At 40.8% G+C, this 22,901-nt stretch overlaps 1 protein-coding gene across 4 annotated transcripts; it reads left to right on the forward strand.

Annotated features, from left to right (window-relative positions):
- Window positions 1–1,013: 1,013 nt before the first annotated feature.
- fmr1 (fragile X messenger ribonucleoprotein 1) lies at window positions 1,014–21,620 on the forward strand. Of its 4 annotated transcripts, none has more exons than XM_086306032.1 (15): window positions 1,014–1,210; window positions 4,522–4,574; window positions 4,664–4,757; window positions 5,096–5,167; window positions 5,743–5,891; window positions 7,117–7,210; window positions 7,382–7,498; window positions 7,668–7,838; window positions 7,991–8,069; window positions 8,185–8,312; window positions 8,433–8,519; window positions 8,876–9,107; window positions 10,338–10,538; window positions 11,091–11,170; window positions 13,863–21,620. In XM_086306032.1, exons 1-15 carry the CDS (start codon window positions 1,097–1,099, stop codon window positions 14,055–14,057), a joined length of 1,866 nt encoding a protein of 621 aa, XP_086162158.1. In that variant the 5' UTR covers window positions 1,014–1,096; the 3' UTR covers window positions 14,058–21,620. The 4 variants fall into 4 exon arrangements, with proteins under 4 accessions (XP_086162158.1, XP_086162168.1, XP_086162177.1 ...); XM_086306042.1 differs by lacking the exon at window positions 1,014–1,210 and adding an exon at window positions 1,226–1,643 and having other exon boundaries at window positions 10,302–10,538; XM_086306051.1 differs by lacking the exon at window positions 1,014–1,210 and adding an exon at window positions 1,227–1,643.
- Window positions 21,621–22,901: the final 1,281 nt, after the last annotated feature.

A 22,901-nucleotide genomic window follows, 5' to 3' on the forward strand; every position in this document is an offset into this window, starting at 1 on the left:
CTCTTATAAGTACCTGGGTGTTCACCTCAACAATAAACTGGACTGGACTACAAATACAGACGTCCTGTATAAGAAGGGCCAGAGCCGACTCCACCTGCTGAGGAGACTGAGGTCCTTCGGAGTCTGCAGGACTCTGTTAAGGACATTCTATGACACTGTGGTAGCATCTGCCCTTTTCTATGCAGTGGCCTGCTGGGGGAGTGGATGCATGGACAGGGACAGGAGCAGGATTGACAAACTGGTGCGGAGGTCTAGCTCCGTGCTGGGATGTCCCCTGGAGTCTGTGGAGGTGGTTGGTGAGGGAAGGATGTTAGTAAAGGTGACATCCATCATGAACAACCCACATCACCCACTGCATGAGTATGTGAGTGGGCTGAGCAGCTCCTTTAGTCAGAGACTGAAACACCCTCGCTACAGGAAGGAGCGCTTTCTCAGATCATTCATCCCAACAGCAGTTAGACTCTATAACTCCTCAATCACAATGTCATAAGTCACTGGACACTGTGAACATCCACTGTCACCACTTCATGCATAATGGACCTTCCATGTGTATAGACATGTGCAGGTATATATGTATGTATATGTATACATATGTATATTTAGTGTGTACGTGTGTGTGTGTACATGTCTATAAACAGGAATAGTAGTGGTACAATAGCTATATCAAGCTATATAGTTTATGTCTTCCATATTTCCAGCCATATCCATAATCACATACTGTGTATGCTACCATTGTATATGGTGTATTATCTTACTTTTTTTCATTGATTGTACTTATTGTATTTTTGTATTTCCTTCTGATATCTGTACCTGAGCTGAGGTGACGCAAAAATTTCCCCGTTGTGGGATCAATAAAGTCTTATCCTATCTCTTATCTTATCTTCTTTGCAACAGATTCCAGTAGTTAGTTAAAGATAGTCAGTATTATGTTTGTGAATGCACATTGTAAAACCAAGTGAGGAAAAAGAGCAAGGTGGAATAGTTGAAATGTGGCTTGATAAATATGGAGAGGGATAAATTTGCTGTTTTCCCGGAGGGACTGGCGGGCCGTGCTGTTGGGATAATATATTTTTTCATTTTTTCTTAGAGCTCAAATATGGTACACCATAGGATAAACACAGCGGTCATTTTTATTTTGATATATTTCCTGTTATATCAAAGTGCATTCCTATTTATTACCCGTGGAGAGCAGCAACAGGCTCGGATGACAGTAAGCAGCCTCAGTTTTCAGTAGAGGAAGAAAGCGGAGACGTCACATGGAGAGATACAACAGCAGTAGCTGCTACACCACTAATCACACAACATTAACATAACTAGCTACTAAAAGCTAACCTGGCTAGCTAATTGTTTCGTCTTCTTCATGCAGTCGGATTTGCAAATTTGCAAGAAACAAAATTCATAGACGGTGCAAAACGGAAAACAATATTACGGTCACACACAGCTACCGTGGCCTCTTCTTGCATCCAGTAGGCAGGGTATTTAGGCTAGCTAGCGACTCTGCCTTGGCTAGCGTCAGGCTAGCCAGCTAGCTAGCTAGCTACTAACATCGCTATCGGTAGTTAGCTAGCTAGCGAGCTGTAGTAACTTACGTCATGGAGGAACTAGTCGTGGAAGTAAGAGGGACAAGTGGGGCTTTTTATAAGGTAAGTTATTGACTTTTGTCGAGTTTAGTGACCACCGTTCACACACTATGTACCAAGTAAGCCTAACTAACATGAAATTGTGTCACGGGGCTAGCTCAGTGTTATATGTGGGCCTCGGTGCTTCTGCTCAACGTCTACCGGGACCTGAAACCTGTAAACAAAGCTAACGCTGCGGTGGGGCTCTAACATCAGCGGTAGTGGATAAATTGGTGAACTATTGGTGATAATGACGCTTAACCAGGGTAGCTGTTTTAGCGGTATCGGTAACGCTGATGTGACTGCTGTACGATGGTACCCCTAAAGTGATGTGCAAGGGTTGGTTGCAGACTCACAAACATCAGAATCAATCATGGGTTGGCTGTTTTTTGTTTTTTGCTTTTGTCAAATAAGTTAATTCAGAGCAGCACACAGGGGCGATGGTTTGGCTAACCTTTATTGTGCCCGTAGCTGCCAGGTGTTTTCTTGTTTTGTCAAGACTGCAGAGATTTTGGGGTCAGTCAGGCAACAAGTAGATCATAAATCCGATCCCGTGACCTGCGTGTATCACTGGGGTGGGGTGGGGGAGATAACATAAGCAGTACAATGGGATAACACGCTAATTAGCAATAATTACTTACATTTGAATATTGTTTAATTCAAGGACACAAGAATACAATGAATGGTGAAGAATGTAAATAAAATGATACATTTATTATTTATTTATTTTAGCTGTCAGGTTTGTTGTAGTGTAAATATAGGATGACATATATCTCAAGTAAAGTTCTGACAGATGTCTTTTTAAAGCTAATAGTTTTGTTGTGGCCACATTAATGCGAGGTACATGAATGCTATGAGTATGCTGTATAATCAGGGTAAATAGTAATTGGAATTAATCTTGATTCAGGTCACATACTCTCATTAAGCTCAGCAGTTGCCATGTAAACCATAGACTTTCATGCTGTGCTCAAAACTTGTATGCTTTCCCAAATCAAGAGGCTTTTCCTTTGAATGTAGGAAAGTTGAAGTTGGCACTGTCAGCTGTACTTTGGCTTTTAGCTAGGTGTGGCACTAAACAGAAGCCTTTCTTTTAATAGTTGCAATCATATTGTTAGCAAGTACAGAACCATATGAATGGGTGGGTGTGTCCGAACATTTGACTGGTGCCATAGCTTGAATGATAAGTTTTACTGTCAAACAGCTATGAGAAAAGTTAGGCTAATTTTTGTTAGATAGTAGTCTGGTTTGAAAAAATCCAGTCCCACCAGGTAACTCTTAAGAATACTTTCATTAGCCGTATATCTATCATAACCTACATGTATACCACCATTATATTTAATGTATTTTACCTTATGTAGATCAATCTAATAAGATGATGTAGGTGTGACTGCTTACAAGTATAAGCAGATACACAACAAGAGGGTGACTTTGGCAAATGTCTTTCTGTTCATCAGAAAATGCCCAGTGTGTTCACAGAGGCTTATTCATAGTGCTTAAAACTTAGGCAGTTTGTTCTTCTCTTGGCCCAGTATGATGTCACTGAGAGCAAATATCCCTAATATTGTCATCTTAGGTACACAGTTCTGACTGAAACCCCACCCACCTGCTGTTCGCCAGGGGTTGACTGGCAGACAGTTGGCCTAATAGGAGTAGAGCTAAAATGGTTTAAAGATGAATTGAGCTGCACCAGCAAGAGATAAATGTGGATTATTTTCAATTGTGAATCATGCAAAGCTAGTGTAGTAGACTGTAATCGAGTAAAAGGAATAGTGTAATAGGTCCACTTTAAAGGAGACTTATTTACGGAGCAGTTACCTTTGCTAGATGGCAGCATAACTCCAACACAGGGAGTTGCATCTTACTGCAGATCACTTGCATGATTTCAATGTTAATAAGCATTCAAATTTTGGTTAATGAATCAAGAGTTTTGAACGTAATCATTTTAGTTAGTTGTTGTGAGGATGTTGATTAACTAAATGTGTAGTTGGCAAATAATTTTTATAATGTTTTTGGTGATAGTTGAACTGAAAAATGACACCCTTGTCTCTGGTATTATAGCAAAACTTAAAATATGCTCTTGGCTGAAATGAACAGCCAAGAGAAATAATGAGTGCATTCATCTGCCAAGTAAGAATAATACTAAAGAAATAATTGTAGAAAATGGTTCTGCCATAAATCACTTGAGTGAGAAACTTAATTTTGCCGTTTTTAAATTGCACCTTATGCAGCATAGAAGTCATTCCTCTTTTTTATTGTAATCTCAACAGCAGTACAACAATTGCAGTTTACTGCCAGTAGACTAAACTACATTCTCTCCTAATGCACCCTCTGTGTTGCCCTCATATTTTGTGTTTTGGTATTTTTCCAGTTTTAACAAGATTAATGTTCTTGCTAAAGTCTGAACTTCGTTTCTGAGCGAGACAGTTCAGTCAGTCACAATCCTAAACATGCTCACAGGTCAGTGAGGTCCTGTCAAAATTGGTTTATTTGTTTTTTTTTAACCTTGGGAGTTTTGAGAATCTCTCCTTCTTGCTTCATTTCATCCACAACTGACTGCTAGCTTGCCAGGTTAATGCAACCCATTGGCAAGGCTCTCTAGCGCTCTCTTTTCCTTCTAGGCATCGCATGGCCTACTTGCAGTGTTTGACACACATGACACACACATCAGCTGTGTGTAGAAGCAGCGAGAGAGAGAGAGACTGAGCCAAACCTGGCTTGAGCCCAAAGCTCAAACTCCAGAAAAGGAAATTATTTAGGTTGTTTCATTGCTAGGAGCATTAGGATAAGGTCCGGCTTAAGCAGTAGAACTGGTTCCTGTTTACATGGTCGATGCCAGTTTGACTTGCACACTGACTATTTCAAAGATATTTCAAAACTGAATTTACTTCTGTGACTCTTGCAGGGCTTTGTAAAGGATGTTCACGAAGGATCTGTCATGGTAGCATTTGAAAACAAGTGAGTAAAGTAAAATATAACATTGTGTAATATGTCATTTCTTTGCCAAACAATAAAATGAACTTTTTGTGTTTGTTCCTCTGTCCCAGCTGGCAGCCGGAGCGGCAGATCCCATTCCAGGATGTGCGCTTTCCTCCTCCAACAGGGTTCTGCAAGGAGATCAGTGAGAGCGATGAGGTCGAGGTGAGAAAGTGATTGTTGCCATCAGACATGGTGGGTTTGGAAAGCAAAGTTGGTATAGCTGGGGAGCAGTTTGGAATAGCATGGAGCGGAGTGAGTAGAGTTGAATTTTCAGTGTAAAATAAGATTTTAAAAAAAGAGGGTGATGCTCCTTAGATAGTCTTAGATTTTCTGTTCTATCATTGGTAAATTAGTCTGACTTGTTATTTTTATTAATAATATTATTCACAATGATTTCCTGTATCAGTGTGTCCAGTTGTTTCTGTGCCAGTTTACTCTTATCAGCTTTGTTTAAAGGTGGGTATTATTTCTGAAATGAACTGTGTGTGTGTGTCTGCCAGGTGTATTCTAGGGCAAATGACAAAGAGCCATGTGGATGGTGGCTAGCCAAGGTTCGCATGGTCAAAGGGGAGGTAAGAGATGCTCCAGTTCATCTGTAAGGCTCACCAAGCAGCACTGAAACAACATGGCTCTGATAAATTTGCCTAAAACGCAGCCCAGACACTTGCTCCATCCTAAATGCTTTAATATCACAACTTCCTTTATTAATACTAAATACAGCCATGTTTACTAACAACATTTTACACTCATGAAATGTTATGTACTCATAAAAATCCTTTTTATCAAGCTCACTGCAGATATTTAACTTCAGTGTAACATCATTTCTCTGGTGACAGATGTCAGTGTGTGGTTGAGTTTTACAATCCTGAACAACACATTAACTCAATGACTGATTGAATTCAGACTATATGCCCCAGATGTTCTTTATATCCTTGTATTTCCATTTTCCTCTGGATTTTTTGTGCACGTAAGCTCTTCCTCTGTTTGTCCTCCTGTTGTCTTACCACCATCAGATGTACTTTCTTCAAAATAAATTTTTAATAATATTTACGCACAGCTCCAGCCTGTATGGGACTTATTTAAACTTTTGAAAAAAAGTGATGTTTTTCTATTGGATCGCTCATACTTGATCTGTCTTTGTTTCCAGTTTTATGTAATAGAGTACGCCGCATGTGAAGCCACATTAAATGAGATAGTGACGCTGGAGAGGTTACGGCCGGTCAACCCGAATAAACCAGCCACCAAAAACACCTTCATTAAGATCCGACTGGATGTACCCGAAGATCTACGGCAAATGTGAGTTTGACTTGCATGAATAAAGACTGGTGCACAAGTTTGAAATTATTTGGATTTTCTGTAATCCACATGGGGCCAAAAGCATGCATACACTACCCACTAACTTGTGCTTAAATGTCCCTTAGCAAGGTGCGCCTCAACCAGAAGCTTTTGGTAGCCATCACCAAGCTCCTAGCATAATTATAGCTGGACTGCTCATCTTGGCAGAATTGGTCAAGTTCATTTAAATTGGTTGATTTGTTGGTAAAGTTTAGGAAGTCCATTCCAGAGCCATTTCTAAATAACTAAAAATTCCAGAAGCATCAATTTAATGTTACCACTTTGACGAGGTCTAGGAGAAGACCCCAACCGTCACCCTCAGATGAGAGGAATTTGGTTACATTGTTCAGAAACAGCCAAGGCTCAGCTGTGCCCTGAGATTGAGACTGCTGGAACATCAGCAGAGAAACTAGTTTTACATCACCAAGAAAGAAGCCCCTACTCTATAATTGACGCCTTCAAGCATGATGGAAATTTGCACCTGTGCAGGTAGACAAGTCAGATGCCTTCTTTAAACTTTTGTTTTAAAGTTTTATTGTCAGAAGAGACAAAGACTGAGCTATTTGGTCATAATGACAAGGTATATTTGGAGAAGTAAAGATCAGGCTTTCAGGGCTAAGACCTGTACCAGCTGTCAGACATGGTGGTGTCATCATGCTGTAGGGCGGTTTTACAGAGCTGGAATACCTGAAATTCTTCAACTTCAAAAGACATAGTTGGGTGTTCCTACAGGATAATGACCCCAAACACATCAAAACTAGTTCTGGGATGGATAAGACAAACGAACATTTAGTTGCAACTTGAATTGAGACAATTAACCGACTATTCGTCTGGGTGCATCTGTATATTTAATCCTATATACATATTTTTGACCCTGTGTGCATGAGAGAAAATCCAAAATAATTTCACATTTGCCATTAAAGTTGTATGCTGCACAATCTTTTCATTCTAGAATATTAATCGTTCAAAGAAATAATTAAAAGCTTAAGATTACTGTTACATTCTTGACCACAACTGTACGGTCAAAACTTGACTTACTCCAGCTTGTATATGAGCCTGTACTCCCAGAAGAGTTTGTATGTGTACATGTATCCATAAGCTGTTATCACTGAGGACAAATTCATTTATTAAGCAACTTGTTTGCTGGTTTCACTATGATAAAGTATACGTGTTCTTGTGTTCCCAGGTGCTCCAAGGAATCAGCACACAAAGACTTCAAAAAGGCTGTGGGAGGGTTCAGTGTCACCTACGACTCAGAGAAAAAGCAGCTGGTCATTTTGGTTGGTCAAACTGTTGTTTTTCTTCTTAATGTGCTACATTTTCACACAATCATATCCTCTATTGACCCTTGCATAGCATCACCTTGAAGTGAAGTGCATCCATAGGTGACTTAAAACATCAGAACCTCACTCGTGTATGATATTAATGAGCGTAATGTTTGATTGTTACAGTCGGTGAATGAGGTCACAACAAAGCGGGCCAATATGATGAGCGACATGCACTTCAGGAGCCTCCGCACCAAGCTGTCTCTAATGCTGAGGAACGAAGAGGCCAGCCGACAGCTGGAGGTAGGTTACGCACAGCTCCAGCCTGTATGTGACTGTTTGGATCATTTTGCAGCCTGGGATGGAGAGTTTTTAAAGGGTTTCTTTTCAGTAAACTTACACACCCTCTTTGCTCTTTTGTGGAATTTATTAAATGTTAATTAATGAATTTTTTTGATGTGCATTTCTTCAGAGCTCCAGACAGCTGGCATCTCGGTTTCATGAACAGTTTGCTGTTCGGGACGATTTAATGGGTCTCGCCATTGGGACTCACGGGGCCAACATTCAGCAGGCGCGTAAAGTTCCTGGAGTCACTAACATAGACCTGGACGAAGAGACCTGCACCTTCCACATATACGGAGAGGTAGGAGGGCTTTACTTGTACACAAATGAGCTGAGACATAGATATGTAGAGCTTGCCCTCATTAATGTTAAGTGGGTACAAATTTAACAGACCAGCATGGGGTAAAAAAACACAAACAAAAGTAAGTATGCCTGTTTTGTATTTCATGGAAGGACCAGGATGCTGTCCGTATAGCCAGAAGTTTCCTGGAGTTTTCTGAAGATATCATCAAAGTTCCCCGGAACTTAGTAGGTGAGAAAGTCGCTCAACCGAGACAAAGAAATGAATCATCGGGTACCTTTATTTTACTTGATTTAATCCAGTTTCAAGTTCAGCCAGAGTGAGACTGATGTTTTTTCTCATGCAGGGAAGGTGATTGGCAAGAACGGCAAGCTGATTCAGGAGGTGGTTGACAAGTCCGGTGTGGTTCGGGTTCGTATTGAGCCTGAGAACGACAAAAAACCATCAGCGGCAGCGGCAGCAGCTGCTGATGAGGTCAGTAGGGAGAGAAAGTTGCGTCGTGTTGCTGCATTAAAAATCATCACAGTAAATACAGCAGTGTTAGAGCTCAATCACTAAGAGGATTCAAACTCTCCTGGTCCTCCTCTGTCACAGGGAATGGTGCCATTTGTGTTTGTGGGAACCAAGGAAAGCATCTCCAATGCAACAGTACTACTAGACTATCACCTCAACTACCTTAAGGTTTGTGTCCTCAGTGATGTCATCTTCTACCAACCAAACATCAAAACGGAGCTAAAGGATGTGGTCAGGCAGGGATAGAGTGGTGGCCCCAGTAGGTAGAGTGGTGGCCCAGTAGGTAGAGTGGTGGCCCCATGACCGGAAAGTCGGTGGTTCGAATCCACTGAACGGCTACCCTGGGGTACCCCTGAGCAAGGTACCGTCCCTACACGCTGCTCCCCGGGTGCCCAATGGCTGCCCACTGCTTCACTGAGTGAATGGGTTAAATGCAGAGAGGAATTTCCCCACAGGGATCAATAAAGTATACTTTCTTTCTTTTCATTGTTGACCTTCTGTGACGTTTTCGTTCATGTCCACAGGAGGTGGACCAGTTGCGACTGGAGCGTCTACAGATCGATGAGCAGCTGAGACAGATAGGCGGTGGAGGCGGAGGGGGGGGGACAGGGCCCCGAAACCCTAAAGACAAAACCTACGTGTTCGATAATGGAATGGGGCTCGGGATGGGCCGAGGAGGGGGAGGAGGAAAGCCCTATGGAGGAGGGGGAAGAGGTGGACGAGGGCGGAGAGGAGGAGGAGCTGCTTTTGCCTCAGGTTTGATAGTTACTGCATCTATATTACTGCGGGTAAACTACAAGAGCTGATGTACTCTCAAGTCAGTCAGCTGCAGATGTTTCATGTAAAATTTGTTACGTTGTTACTGCACTTAGTATTTTCAGGTATCTGTACTTGGGTATTTATTTTTATCACAACTTTTTACTCCCTACATGTTAGCATAAATATCTGTACTTTCTGCTCCTTGAATTTGGAAAACTGGCTCATTACTTTAGGTCTAACACATTTGAGGGAAGTAATTACTTTATGTTGCTGAGCACCTTTAAACATTCAACCAATCTGAACCTAAATGGAGGGAACAATAAAACATAGTCTGCATTAAAAGGAGTAATGTTTTTTTAAGTGGCAGCTGATTTCAGATGCAACGTTTCAATCAGCTAATGCATAAACTGTTTATATGCAGTTTGTCACACAGTGTGTTGCTAGCTACAGGTCCAGCTGCTGTATTTCACAGGTAGATAAAAGAATTACAGTTAACTTCACTCAGAGAAAGATGAGAAAGACAGGAGAGGAAGATGAACAGAGGTTATATTTAAAGGTGAGGACTTCTCATTGCCATTTGATAGACAGGACATTTAAATCAAGCATCAGCTTATATCTTGATGAATTCAGTTGTTTAAATCGACTCTGAGCAGCCTGCACACAAAGAAAATGTACTGGAGCTCTGAACAAAGACTATTGTTACTTATTTCTAAGTGATTCTTCTCCCTACGCTGCACCACTACAACCAACCTTAGGTTTCCTCACCAGACAAATCCCACTTGAGCCGCTGACTACACTAATTCTTCTGTTTAGGTATGGAGGTAAAGTCACCCATCAGCTGGTAACAGTATCCTCCAAAGAGCTACTTACTTTTATAAAAGTGTCAGAGCTTCTACTTTTTTAAAATAAAAAATTGTAATCAATTTTTCACCTTTTACCAGATTTTTTTTTTAACAGAAGTACGTATAGGAGAAAGTCTCCTGTGATTGTTTGGTTTAGATGTAAAAGGCACAATGACAAAGCAAACGAGCAGATTCTCGGCCATAGATTTATGTTCTTGTGATTTCATTTCATATTGAAGTAAAGTGTTTGGACATCTGATATTTCAGTAAAAACGTTTCCCCAGGCGATGATCTGATTATGAAACGGCAATTAATCAAAGGTTGAGTCTGTGTTGTCTTTCCGAGGCAGCCGAAATGAGGTTGGACTTTGTCCTCGGTCCCCCAGGCACCAACTCTGAGGCATCCAACGCTTCAGAGACAGAGTCAGACCACAGAGACGAGCTCAGCGATTGGTCGCTGGCCCCCACGGAGGAGCTAATGACAGGAGGTGGGACCCTGCCCAGACGGACAGATGGGAGGAAGAGAGGAGGCGGCGGTGGGCTGAGGGGACGAGGAGGGAGAGGAAGAGGAGGGGGAGGATATAAAGGTGAGTGTTAATTATCATTGGCGGTCTTTGATCTTTTCACAGGACTCTTATCTCATTCCATGATTTTTCTCAGCCCATTTTTGGAGCATTTACACTTTGTCTAAAAAATTATCAATGCAAAAGCTTGCTAAATGTTTCTATTAATCAGATAATAATGAATGGAATTTATTTTCATTTGAAAAAATGAAAATATGAAAACGATTAAAGAGAAAAAAGTTGGTGTGTAATGACTCAAAAGAAATAACATTTTGAGATGCTTTTCATCAAATTATGGCCTAAAGAACGGAAATAAATCACATCATGAGATCTCTGCAGACCTCCTGTGCAAATAAATTCTCATTATGAGTTTTCTTTTCAAAACGATCCATATTTATATTGAAAGAAACTATTTCTCCCAACTTTAATCTAATTAGGATGTACACAAATTTCACCCTATTTTTACCTGGCAAAAGGTAGGTCACCTAAGACTGAGTCTACTGAGCCATGCGAAGATTGTTTACATGACTGTGGCTAACTTTGATTGCTAACTTGTTGTTTTTAATGTTGGTTTAGGTGAAGACATGCAGTGGAACGAGCCGAGAACTCGTCACATCAGAGACTCAAAGACAAGAGGCCAAGAAGACACTCTGCAGGTAACAGTCACAAACAGCTGCTGCCAAGTTATTTTCATGTCATTGTTTAAAGTCTAATATCTTTGAAACGCTCCTCAAAATTCTGTAAACATGCTTTTCAGTGAGCATGCCCTGATTGATCCTTCTTTCTGGCATTAAAAAAACGGCCAAAATGCAGAAAAAATTCAAGTATTCTAAATTCAGTATGACCTGAAATGAGTGACTAAATCCATTAAAGCATCAGGAAAGTGTTCAAGGATATTTTTCAGTCATCTGTAGGACCAGGGTTTTTTGTAGGCACATCTGTCACCCCTGGTGGTCATTAAAAGGAAAAAAACTACATCTGTCTTTATAGTTTTACACCTATAGTTTGTTTACTCCGGTTCAAATCAGATGTTTGGTTTGTTTTCACACAGAAAAAAGTGAAATAAAATGCGTCACTACAAACCATGTGACCATTCAGTCGTCTCATTGGTCAGATGTGTCTGGAGCGGGTGCATAAAAAAATGTAAATACAGGAAGAAGGTGCTTTGCTCTGGACTACTGGAGAACGCAGAGCGTTTACGTTCATTTCACAGCTAGCTGCTGAACAGACCTTTGCGCATCTATAGTGCCTTCCCGAGATCAGCGTACATAGTTATGGGATGTTTTGTAGCTCAAACTTGTAACGTACTCCTGTTAGCTGATTCATGTTGTGTTCATACCTGCACAAACAAACCACACAAAATGTGGGGAAACGAACAGAGTTAGAACTGACAACACGCCGCAGGTGTGCAACACCCTTCTACTCTTCATGGCTCCCTTTTAGAGCCACCCTCAAGTGGCCATTACAGGAACTGCAGTTTTTGACCACTAATTTTATTTTGCAGCTACAAAGTTTGGAAATTCTGTTTCAAGCAAGACATTTAAAGGAGGTGATGATTGTTTACAGTGAGATGATGTAGATCACTTACGATGATAAGATAATACAGCTGAATAATATTTGAGGCTGACTGTAACTATTTACGTTTCTATTTTAAGCCATGCTTATTTAATGAATTCTCAGTGCTTTGCAAAAACAATCCAGCTACTTCAGCATACTGGCAAATATTATGAGACTGCTACTAATTTTTGAATCATTTCTTCTGCAAATATTGTTTACCCATACACCACTGTCACAGTCAACAGTGCTATTTTCTGCATATCAAATGTTCCCTCTGTTTAACACTCCAAACCTCAACTGTCAACAAGACACTCTCTGTGTTGTCACACACTCAAAGTCCTGCCTGTTCTCACTGAACATCACTGTAGGACACTTTCTAAGATGGGGCTATATTTAGTCCTAACTTAACTTTCTGCTTGATTCGTGATTGCAGCAGGTTTGACATATGTAAAGGTGCACAGCACGGTGGGGTGATGGTTAGTACCACTGCCTTACAGCAAGAATCTCCTGGATTTGATCCACCTGGGGCCTTTCTGTGTTTGCATGTCTTGCTCATGTCTGTGTGGGTTCTCTCCGGAAACACCAGCTTCTTCCCAAAGTCCAAATACATGTGGGTTAGCTTAACTGGGGATTTTAAGGTGGCCGTTGGTGGTCCCTTTTGCCCCACAGGACCTCTGAGGTGATCTAAGGAACATTGGCAGTGGACACTTGTGGTCTTTTTTTGGAGGAAACTTGTTCTATAATGAATTGTGATATGAAACACTTGAAGGCTGTGTTGTTTACATCAAGTGTTTTTGCACTATGGTGGACATCACCATACTGTGCTGTTTGGGACACTACAGCCCTTCAGGTGCTACTGCTATATAAGGGTTTGCCCGTTCTGCAGCAGTTTTTAGGTGGGTGGTGCATGTTAAATAACAGCTGCATGAACACAAGGACCAAAGCTCTTTTAGCAGATTTGTGCATCATAACAAGGTGATCATTGTTTTTCACGTCAGCTGAAAGAGGTACTGAAATTGTGGCGTATAGCATTGTTCCTGCTAATTAAAGTCAGATTTTCAGTACAGCTGTGAACGGACTGTACCAAATGCTTCAGATAAGCACTGACATCTGTGTGAATGATCAGTGTATGCAGAGACAGGTGGAAGTCCGCCCTCTATCTATCACACAGTTCGTGTTGACAGCTGGTCAGCTAGCATTGACTCATACACAGTAACAGAGTATAAACCACTGTTCGTTTCTCAGCTTTGTCTCAGAGAAGAACTCGTTTTCTTTAGTCTGACCCTCCTGAATGCTCCTCCTCTGCTTCTAGTAGTGGATTTACTGAGATGCAAAATATTTTACAGGACAGGCAAAATATAATTTCTATTACTTTTATTTTATAATAACCTTTTTGTGAACGATGCATTTCTACAGTTTATTAACCAAATAAAACAAAAAACAGAATTGCCATACAAAAACCTAAAATAACCAGGCTGAAACCAAACGGATAAATAACCTGGTGCAGGGAGGACTGAGGCAGGTGCTGCCCCTCCCTAAGTCTGGTCCTGCTGATGGGTTTTTCCTGTTAAAAGGGAGTTTTTCTTTCCCACTGTTTCTACTGCTTGCTCATAGGATTGTTGGGGTTCTCTCTCATAATACTGTTACAATATAAAGCACCTTGAGGTGACTGCTATTGCTATTTGGTGCCATATGAAAAGCACGCAGCAGGCTGCACCGAGGGTAAAGGGAAAGTTAGCTGTGTAGTGTGGGGCCAGACTCTTATGGATTTCTTTATTTTTCTACCCGCAGATTCGTGTGGACGGGAACAACGAGCGTAGCGTGCAGCACTCCTCAGGTGGCCGAGGCGGTCCGTCCTCGTCCCAGGGCAGTCTCAGTGGCAGCGGCGAGGGACAGCCCCGCCATCATCATCAGAGACCTACTAGAGACAGAGGGATGAAGAAGGAGAAACAGGACGCTCCCGCGCTGGTGAACGGAGTGTCGTAGATACCCCACTGGAGGACCGTCTCACTTAGACACACACACACAGGCAACTCATCACAGAACATCGTAGAGTCTCAGTCTCTGCTTTTTCTTTTCTGTCTCTGTCTAACACAAGAATACACATATTTCCATCAGCATGGAAGTGTTTACAGTAGTGAAGTCTTAGGCTGGAGGTGATCTTGTATCTGCTGGTCTGGTCTGTTCTTGACTGGTGTTGTATCTCCTGCGCATTCTCTGGATGAAAGAAGAGGAGGAATTAGACTAAAGCTCATCTCACAAACAACCATTAACACCAAACATACTCGTGCCCCACTAAACCAACATAGTTTGTTTACTGATGCTCCATTTGGACTTGCTAATGTGAGAGAAAAAAATGAGGCAAAAGAAATCATTGGCCGTTGGGAATCAAAGATTTGCAGCCACTGGAGAAAGCAGGATGGAATATGTGCCCTCGCTCCCTGAAAAGCACACTTTTAGGAGGTGGCTTCAGTTTTTTCAGCAGGTCTAAATTTTATTTTTGGTTTTGTGAAATCTCCAACACATCCTTTATAATGGAACTGTTTTGTCCAGAGAAGCGAGTCTCTGTGGGAAATCAGCTCTATTATTCCACAGAGACTTTTGAGGTTAACTATCAATTTAAACACATCTTTTCAATAAGGGGCAGAAACGTTTCGGTGTCACCTAAATGACATGCAATCCTATGGGGATTCAGACTGGAAGATGATGTTTGTAGAGGGCACTTTATGGACTTTCTTTCTTTCTCTCTTTCTTTCTAACGTAGTTATTGTTTCTTTCTTCTTTTTCTTTTTTTTTCAACATTTAAAAGCATCCATGTTTCAGAATGAAATGCAAACGGGGAGGCATGAGCTCTGAAGTCACCTGTGTTTTGTTTCCCGTTGCCTTGATATTCAGATTCAGTAAAACTTATCGAAATGTACAAATGGAGAGACATAAATCTGAGGCACACTGATGCACATAAACTGCTTAAACACAGCGACTCCCATGAGTTTGTGTCAGGGTACATATTGTTATGAACTGTTCTCCTTTCCAAAGGAAGGTTACACTCCTGTACAATGACCAGAAATGCATTATTCCTGCGTGTTTACAATTAGTCTACCATAAACACTCCACATGTGTGCAGTGGTGTTAGTCCACAGTGAGGGACTACGCTCCCTGAACTCATTCATCTCATCTGTAAAGAGCTGTCAGCAGGAATCACCATCCTATACCAGACTCTTCATCCTCTTCAGTGAAGGGTGCAGACTGAAGCTAGGCGTATTTTGGTTAGGTCCACGTAAACCTGGCTTGATGCCCGTTAAAGTCATTTCTTTTGCTTTCAGACAAGCAGGATGCGTTTAGAGCAGCTAACTCCTGTCGCACCACTTTGTTTTTCTTAATTTATGAAACTCTTTGTATTTAACTTTGCCATGACAAACTTATTTGAAGTGTAACTGTAGAGGACATGACAGACTGTTGAGTTTTTCCTTGACAAAATAAAAATTTGGCCTAAGTTTTATTCTTTTTGGTGATCTTATTCCTGACCCGTTCAGTTCACATATGTTTTCTTTTAGTTTTTTTTTTCTTCTTGTTTTTGAACAGTAGAGCAGTGTGATAGCAGTCATGCTCCATCCATTGATTTTCCATCCATCGATTTTTCGATTCATCGATTTTCTGATTCAGGGTCTTGGGGACTAGGGCTGATCCCAGCTGACTTTGAGAGGCAGAGGTCCATCACAGAGCCTTTTCCATCCACACCCACTGAAGTGTGTGAAAAGTCTTTATCTCTGTGCCTTTGATTTATGCTCCTCCATTTCTCTGAATTTGGCCTGAACAGATTAGAACTTTTCATCCTGCCTGTTCAAACCCAGCGCTACACCCCTCATTTAAAACATACTGCAGATGGATGTTTTGTAGAGTGAGTGGTTGTGTGACCCTGTTTACATTGGTTTCCATTGTTTTGAGGAGGCACAGCGGTGTAGCCTGCTGAGGTATTTTATTCTAGGGTGAGACCAGTTTTCTGACCTTGCTCGATACTTTTCTACTTTGAGTCAGAGCTCTTCGAGGCGCTGACGTAAACAACCGGAGCAGCAGACGGTTCGTCTTCAAACAGCTCAGTAACTTTGTGTTACCAGTGCAGGCTTTCAGACAACAAAGGAGCAAGACTAAGCAGGACATCGCTTCAAGCTCTTGAGGTGTTCCAACCTGCTGTTCGGTTGACACCCCAGTTGATCACTGACTTCGTAAATATGTTGAATAGAAGGATCCTTAGGTTCACCGTAAACATCTAAATAGCGAGAGTCAAATGTAGGCTGCAGCGAGGCTGTTGGTCATTGACATCGTCAAGTTGTCCTAAAGTCAAAGCGACTGCTGTGCTGTATACAGGCTAGTGTAGAGAGTACCTGTGGACCTGTGGGTGATTATGATGAAAATAATACTCATTAGTTCGAATAAAGTGACGGTCAGTGTAAAAGACAAGCAACAAAAAGCTGTTCTTAAGGTTTCTCTGTGCATTTGTAGGCACATTTCACTGGAACATCTCGCCACTAGTTTCTAGCACTGAATCTGGAGTAGCAGGTTCGCTGTGGGTTATCCAGGTTACATTATTCCACTGGTTGTTACAGTAGCATAGGACTTTCCCAGGAAGAATCCACTGGATATAAAGTTAGATCACACAGCGTTAAAAGAAACCACGTCATCATGGGTGATCACGATACCCTAATCTTTTTTTGTTCCTTTAAAAAATTGTTCCACAAGTATTGGCAATCAAATTGTCCAAGGTCTGAGAAAATTTCAGTAAGAAAATTGGTGCCAATCTCTACTAAACAATGACGTTTGAGCCATTGCGTATTTAGATTAGCAGGGGCTCTAAACAGTTAGCCAAAGCTAACCAAACCTGGTGACCAGCACCTCCGAATGCCGGTCGGAGGACCAGCAAACCAGTCACATTCATTTAGGCTTTCTTTTTCTGATTTTGTTAAACTCATTTTTGCCTTGTTTCGATTGAAACTTTACTGTGAATTAAGGTGTACTGACCTGGATTTATTGGTGAGAAAAGCAGTAATGGTATTGCCCAACAGACTGCTTTTATTAAGAGCACCATCAATAAGCACTGCAGAAAATAAATTTACAGTATGTTCAATTAAATTCCAGACTGTCAGAAACAAGAGCTCTCTCCTCTTGGTAATCACCAGCTCACTGGTAACCCATTCTCGGTTACATTTTGAATCCTGTTCCTAACCCTACATTTGTCACCAATAACCTGGGGGATGACCAGAGGTTAAAAGTCATGGCGAGCAAATCCATGTGAATGCTGTGAATGCTCAGGGAAACCTTAACTATATTTTGTGTAACATGTGCCTTTAATTGTGGCTAGCATCACAGCGTAGACTTGTAAATCAGGGATGATGAGATGTTACTAACGGACCAGATGAATAAAGACGGCAGCTCCTGTAGCGCAAATCCTCTTTGGTCGTCACTGACAATGCTGAGCATCTCGAGCTTCCTCTAAAAGTCTAAGGGCCGTTTATGAGATGGGTGATTTTTGGCACTTCAGGAAACTGCCTTGTTTAACCACCTGGTCTGGACACACTGAAGGTGTTGTAACCTTGTGCAGTTGACAAACGTAAGCCTGTAGCTCGGGACCTGGTTCGACTTGTTTCTGAAATGGATTCGGTTACTTCTGTGGGAACATGCAGAGATCAACTCTGAGCGGCTACTTTCATGCCAAAGAGAGGCATGTTCTCTGTACTCACACCTTTTAAAGGGTTTTCAGTAAAGACGACCCAGTGCAGCGTCACTGCTGCTGTCACCGAACCGAGAAAGCAGCTGAAGAGATTTCAGAGGTTGAGCCAGGTCTTCTCTTTAACAGACATCGGTGTACTTTTTCAGTCTTGCGGTGCATGCATTTATTTATTTTGGATCTTAAAAAGACATTCAGTAGATTTGGACACATTCAAAAGATAAGTTTAAGTTTGTTTTCTTTTTTTTGGATCAGTGTTGCTTTGTCTCAGTTCTTCTTGACCTGAGTTCGGCTAGCAAAGCCAGCGATGAATAACATCGTATGTGAATAGACAGTGATACCACTTTCACCTTTTTTAGGAAATGTCACAGGAAGTAACCAATCGTGAAACAGGCTTTCTTTGAATTTCATTTTTTCCTTTTACAAAAAAGTATTATGGCTGTCGGCTTTACTTATCATTAATCTGTTAGGACCTTTGCTTTTACTGCAGCCATGTTGCATTTTTTTTTCCTCTGTAAGCGTTCTCAGCAGTGCATCGACAGATTGCTCGAGTGAAAGTAACCCATTTATTGTCAGTAGAGCTTCAATATTATGGAGTTTCTGTATTTAAAGAAAACGGTTAGAAAAAGAAGGGAGGATGGCATACTGTATATAATGATGTCATTATTTGTCTAAGAAAAGATGTTTCAAATGTGCACTTATCCTGATATATTCTTTGTTTTCTTTTTAGTTTGCTAGAACTCTTGATAATAAACTTAACGTGTGGAAAAAATAGTGTTCTCCAAGCAGGATTGAGTCACATTCAGCTTTCATTAATAATGAGATGTCCATAATTTTGCACAACTTTACTGAAAGAGAGTTTTTTGTTTTTTCTTTTGTTTTTGCCAGACGGGGAAAATCCACAATGAATGGTTGAAATCACATACAGAAGGTTTGCTAAGACTGATTTTGACTAGTCTGTACAGTGTTTAGTTGATTCAGTGGCACTGTGTTACTTTTATAATGCGTCCACTAATTTTCTGAAACAGCAATTAAGTCCATCCAAATAATGCACCAAAGTTCATAGTGATACTCCATCCAAAATATATTATTTAGTATACCTGTCTGGTTGGGCATAATTTAATTTAAAAAATGTCCAGTGACATTTTTCAACTCAGGTCTTTGGTAATGATTGGCCATGTTTACCACTAGCTACCACTATCCACTAGTCCAGCGGTCCCCAGGCCACGGACCGGTACCGGTCCGTGAGTCATTTGGTACCGGGCCGGGAGAGTGAGACTCTGGTGTGAAATGTATGGTTTTCAGGGTTTTTTATCGGTTTTTAGCGTTATTTTGTTATCGTTTTTTTTTCGTTAATTCGGTTTTCCTGGGTCTTTTCACTTGTGTTATGAATAAATCTTATTTTTATTGGTATCGGTACTAGTTTTATTTTGTTGTATTTATCCGCGACACCTTAAAGGCCGGTCCATGAAAGTATTGTCGGGCACAAACCGGTCCGTGGCGCAAAAAAGGTTGGGGACCACTGCACTAGTCCACCAACGGACCATGTAAGGTTAGGGCTGAGTTTTGTCTTAGCCATACGTACATTTTCAGCGTTAATCCATTGATTTCTTTTATTTGGGTGTTCCAAAGAGCCACCAGTTTTTTAAAGGGTTGAGGTTAAACTAGCTAGAACTTGACCAATATCAACAGTTAGTCCTCAAATATGATGAGACCATCAACATTAGGCTCATGTCTATGTGCTAACAGATGCAGCTAAGAGGTGGTTAGCCTAGCTAAGCACAGGTTCTATCCAAAGTTTAAAGGCGCCTTTAGGGTTGCTGAAGATGCACTGAAATGTTAAAATGTGGTGAATTAAGCTTGTAATTGGTAATTAAAAAGCATTCATTTAACTTATTAGGTACAGCTTGTTATTGGGTGACCATAAGTCTGCTTAGCTGTTTACCCCATAGCATAATGCCATGCTAAGCTAATCACCTCTTTGTTTATTTTTCTCCCATAAAGGATGCATTGGTCTACCTACAAGCATGTACCAGCTTTGGTAAAAGCTTGCCTCCTTCTGTAACTGAAGTAACTCATGTTTAATGTGGATTTTCCCTTTAATTTAAAGCCAGTAAATGTGTCTTATACCCTGGACTTGTCATCTTTTTATGTACAGAGACCCAAATGACTAATGAGAGTTTTGTTAGGATTCCCTTAACCTCTTTTTCTTTTAAAATACTGTAATGTTTTCATAAATTTACAGGTAAGACTTTTCTTGCAAGAGCTGATTCTCTTTGAAATGACAAAAAAAAAATTGTATTGAGTCTACAAATGTCCTACTTTCACACCGTCGCACCAGTGACAATGAAATTCTTTGCATTTTTGTGTGAGCTACAACCTGCTTGTTGGTGTATTTTATTGTGCCTCCTAACACAAAGTTCAGAGTAGAAGTTTTTAATTTCCAGACCGAAAACTACATTTGGGAGAGCTGAAGTTTTGTTTTTTTTTTCATGCTTTGGTTGCCTTTTTAGGGGCATTACTAACAAACTATAGTTTGAAACCAAGGCTTATATACTGTGGAAAATGTACATTTAAAAAAAAAAAAAAAAGCAGTAAAGGACTGTTGCATGCTGACCAGTTTGGGTCATTGGAAAAATGGTACTAAGGAAGCCTTTACGTTCAAGTTTCCACAACTTACTGGTTGTGGCCTTGTTATTCAGTTCTGTGGTTTTTGAGTGACTTGCATTGGAAACAACTCACTGTGAGTATCCTGATACGTGGTATCTAGCCATGGGAAACACTGCACATGTGGTCACAAGGGATGAGGCATCAGAAATGTTTCCCTAGAAACAGATTTGCGTGATATGTGAAGTCCCTAAAGAACGTTTAAGACTAGAAACTCTTCACTGTGTCCACCTCAGTGGCACTGATTCCTAGAGATTAATCAAAAGAACCGTATAGGTTGTAAAGATGCACTGTACATTGTTTGACACCCCAGTTTAAATTTCAGTGGTGGGGTTTAAAATGCCTCCCTAAAAAGCTGTTAACCCACATGAAGTTTCAAAATGTGAGCCTAGTGGGTTTGGGATGGAGGTTTGTCTGCTTGTGACATTTTCAATCTTTTTAGCATTGTCATTGCAAATAGACTGTTAATAACTGAGTGCAGAAATAACTTTCACTGGAGGTTTCTGCCTTACAGGACAACAAAGAAACGGCATGATTGAAAGTTTACTGTCAGTTGACATAAATACAACAATACAAGTATTGGACAGTTTTTCTTGTGAAACGTTGCTGTGTTGAGGATGTTTTCTGGCAGATTGTCTGGTGGTACCTTGTTTTTTTTCTTGATAGAGAGGGGATCTAGATGATTTGATGTGCATTTGGTGTGGATTCTTACTCTTACAGCAACAGTTTAACGTACAAAGGCAATGACGTGACCAAAGTATGGACCCGTCACGTTGGGGTTGCAGCATGGTTTACGGGGAACCATCTAAAGAGATGAGACCTAAAATTGTCATTGTTGTTGGTTGCTATTCCACAGCACATGTCAGCAGACATTTATTTGCAGAATGTATATACATAAGCAAATACTATCTAGGCACATTGTTGGCTGTTCAACTATATTATGCCAGGAAGTGAAGACACACAGAGAATCTGTAGATACTTCAACCAGGGTAGAGAAAAAAAACCCGCTGTAAAACCTTGTGTGCACTTTTTGGGCATTTTTCTTTTCTTTTGTACATACTACTACTAGCATTTAAGATGTTTGGGTTGACATGTCTGGTTATAGTGCAATATATTTTGTATGCAAGCAGTTTCAATAAATAAAGGTCGATCTTCCTCAATTAGTGCTGGCTGTTTTTTTTATTTTACCTTAGCATGCGGGCAGTTTGATAACAGAACCAAGATCATTTGATTGTTGGTCCCTTGTTTTGCAGAGGAGTTAGTCTTTACTCCATTATTGCAAGGTGTCCTCCAAAACAAGCCCAAATCATCATCCTTCCACCACCGTGCAAACCTAAGCCTTACTACCATTTCTCTAGTGTAGGCGATAGGTGGGAAAAAATTGTGGATGCAATGTAAAAGGACACACAATCCCATTCAACTGTAGCATTTAAAAAAAAATTTAAAAGCAACAACAGCAGTCAGAAATACCCTCCTGTTTTCACTGCCCCATACACACATTAATTTCAAAACAACACAGAAGTTGGGCCATGAACCTGTGTGTGTGCACCGGTTGTATGTGGAGATCCAACGTGAAACTATAGCACAGCAGATTCAATTTATTCTGAATCCCATAACGATGATAATTTAGCTTTATCAATGGGAAAATTAATTTTTAACAGAACTTCCTGAACTGGAGAGCCATTGCTGCTCACCTTGACCATCGGCAGGCTCTTGACAAACACATGTCTTTGGACTTTTGTGGTCTGATCTTTGGACAGATTTGCTGGGACATTCACTCCTGGAAGATTGTGGTGTTAAAACATACCTGAATGCTTCAAAGCATTCTCTGTCCCCTACTCAGCCTACTTCTCCAACAGGCTTCTTCCTGTTAGAAGTGCGTCCTTCCTTCCCACTGTGGTCAAGTGCTGCCCATAGGGATCATCTGATTATTGGGGTTTTCTCTCTAATAGTGTGGGGCCGTTACCTTAAAACGTAATGCACCTTTAGCTGTTGGTGACTGTTGTTGTGAATTGGTACTATATTAAACATAAATTGCATTAGGTTGAGTATAGACATCATCAGCATTTTGAGGCCTTCGGTGAAATGACCACTTAAATGCAGCCTGAATGAAAAGAGGCTGTTACGAAAGTGAATCAAGAGTCAAGGCCAAACCGCTCTACTCTGCTGCTGCCTCTAAAATTGGACAACGACAAACTCTCGAAAATCATTTAGACACAATTCAAGTGGAAATTAGAATAAGTGTCCTAAACGACTAAATACTTACAATCAGCACTCACCATAGTCCTCTGAAGCTTTCTCATGAAAATCCACTGAAAGCAAATAAAAGAAAATCAGATTAAGCATTTATAACTGCTTATTAACAAGGTGATTATGTTTTACTTATCCCGAGAGCGTCGACTGTGTGAGAGTTACTGCTTGTTTCTTCTCAGGCTTTAGAA

Source organism: Aulonocara sp. 'chitande type north' Nkhata Bay, linkage group LG2 (genome assembly GCF_057382095.1).
Source record: "Aulonocara sp. 'chitande type north' Nkhata Bay isolate Kocher_YH1m ecotype deep benthic linkage group LG2, A_spYH_male_GT1.1, whole genome shotgun sequence".
NCBI lineage: Eukaryota > Metazoa > Chordata > Actinopteri > Cichliformes > Cichlidae > Aulonocara > Aulonocara sp. 'chitande type north' Nkhata Bay.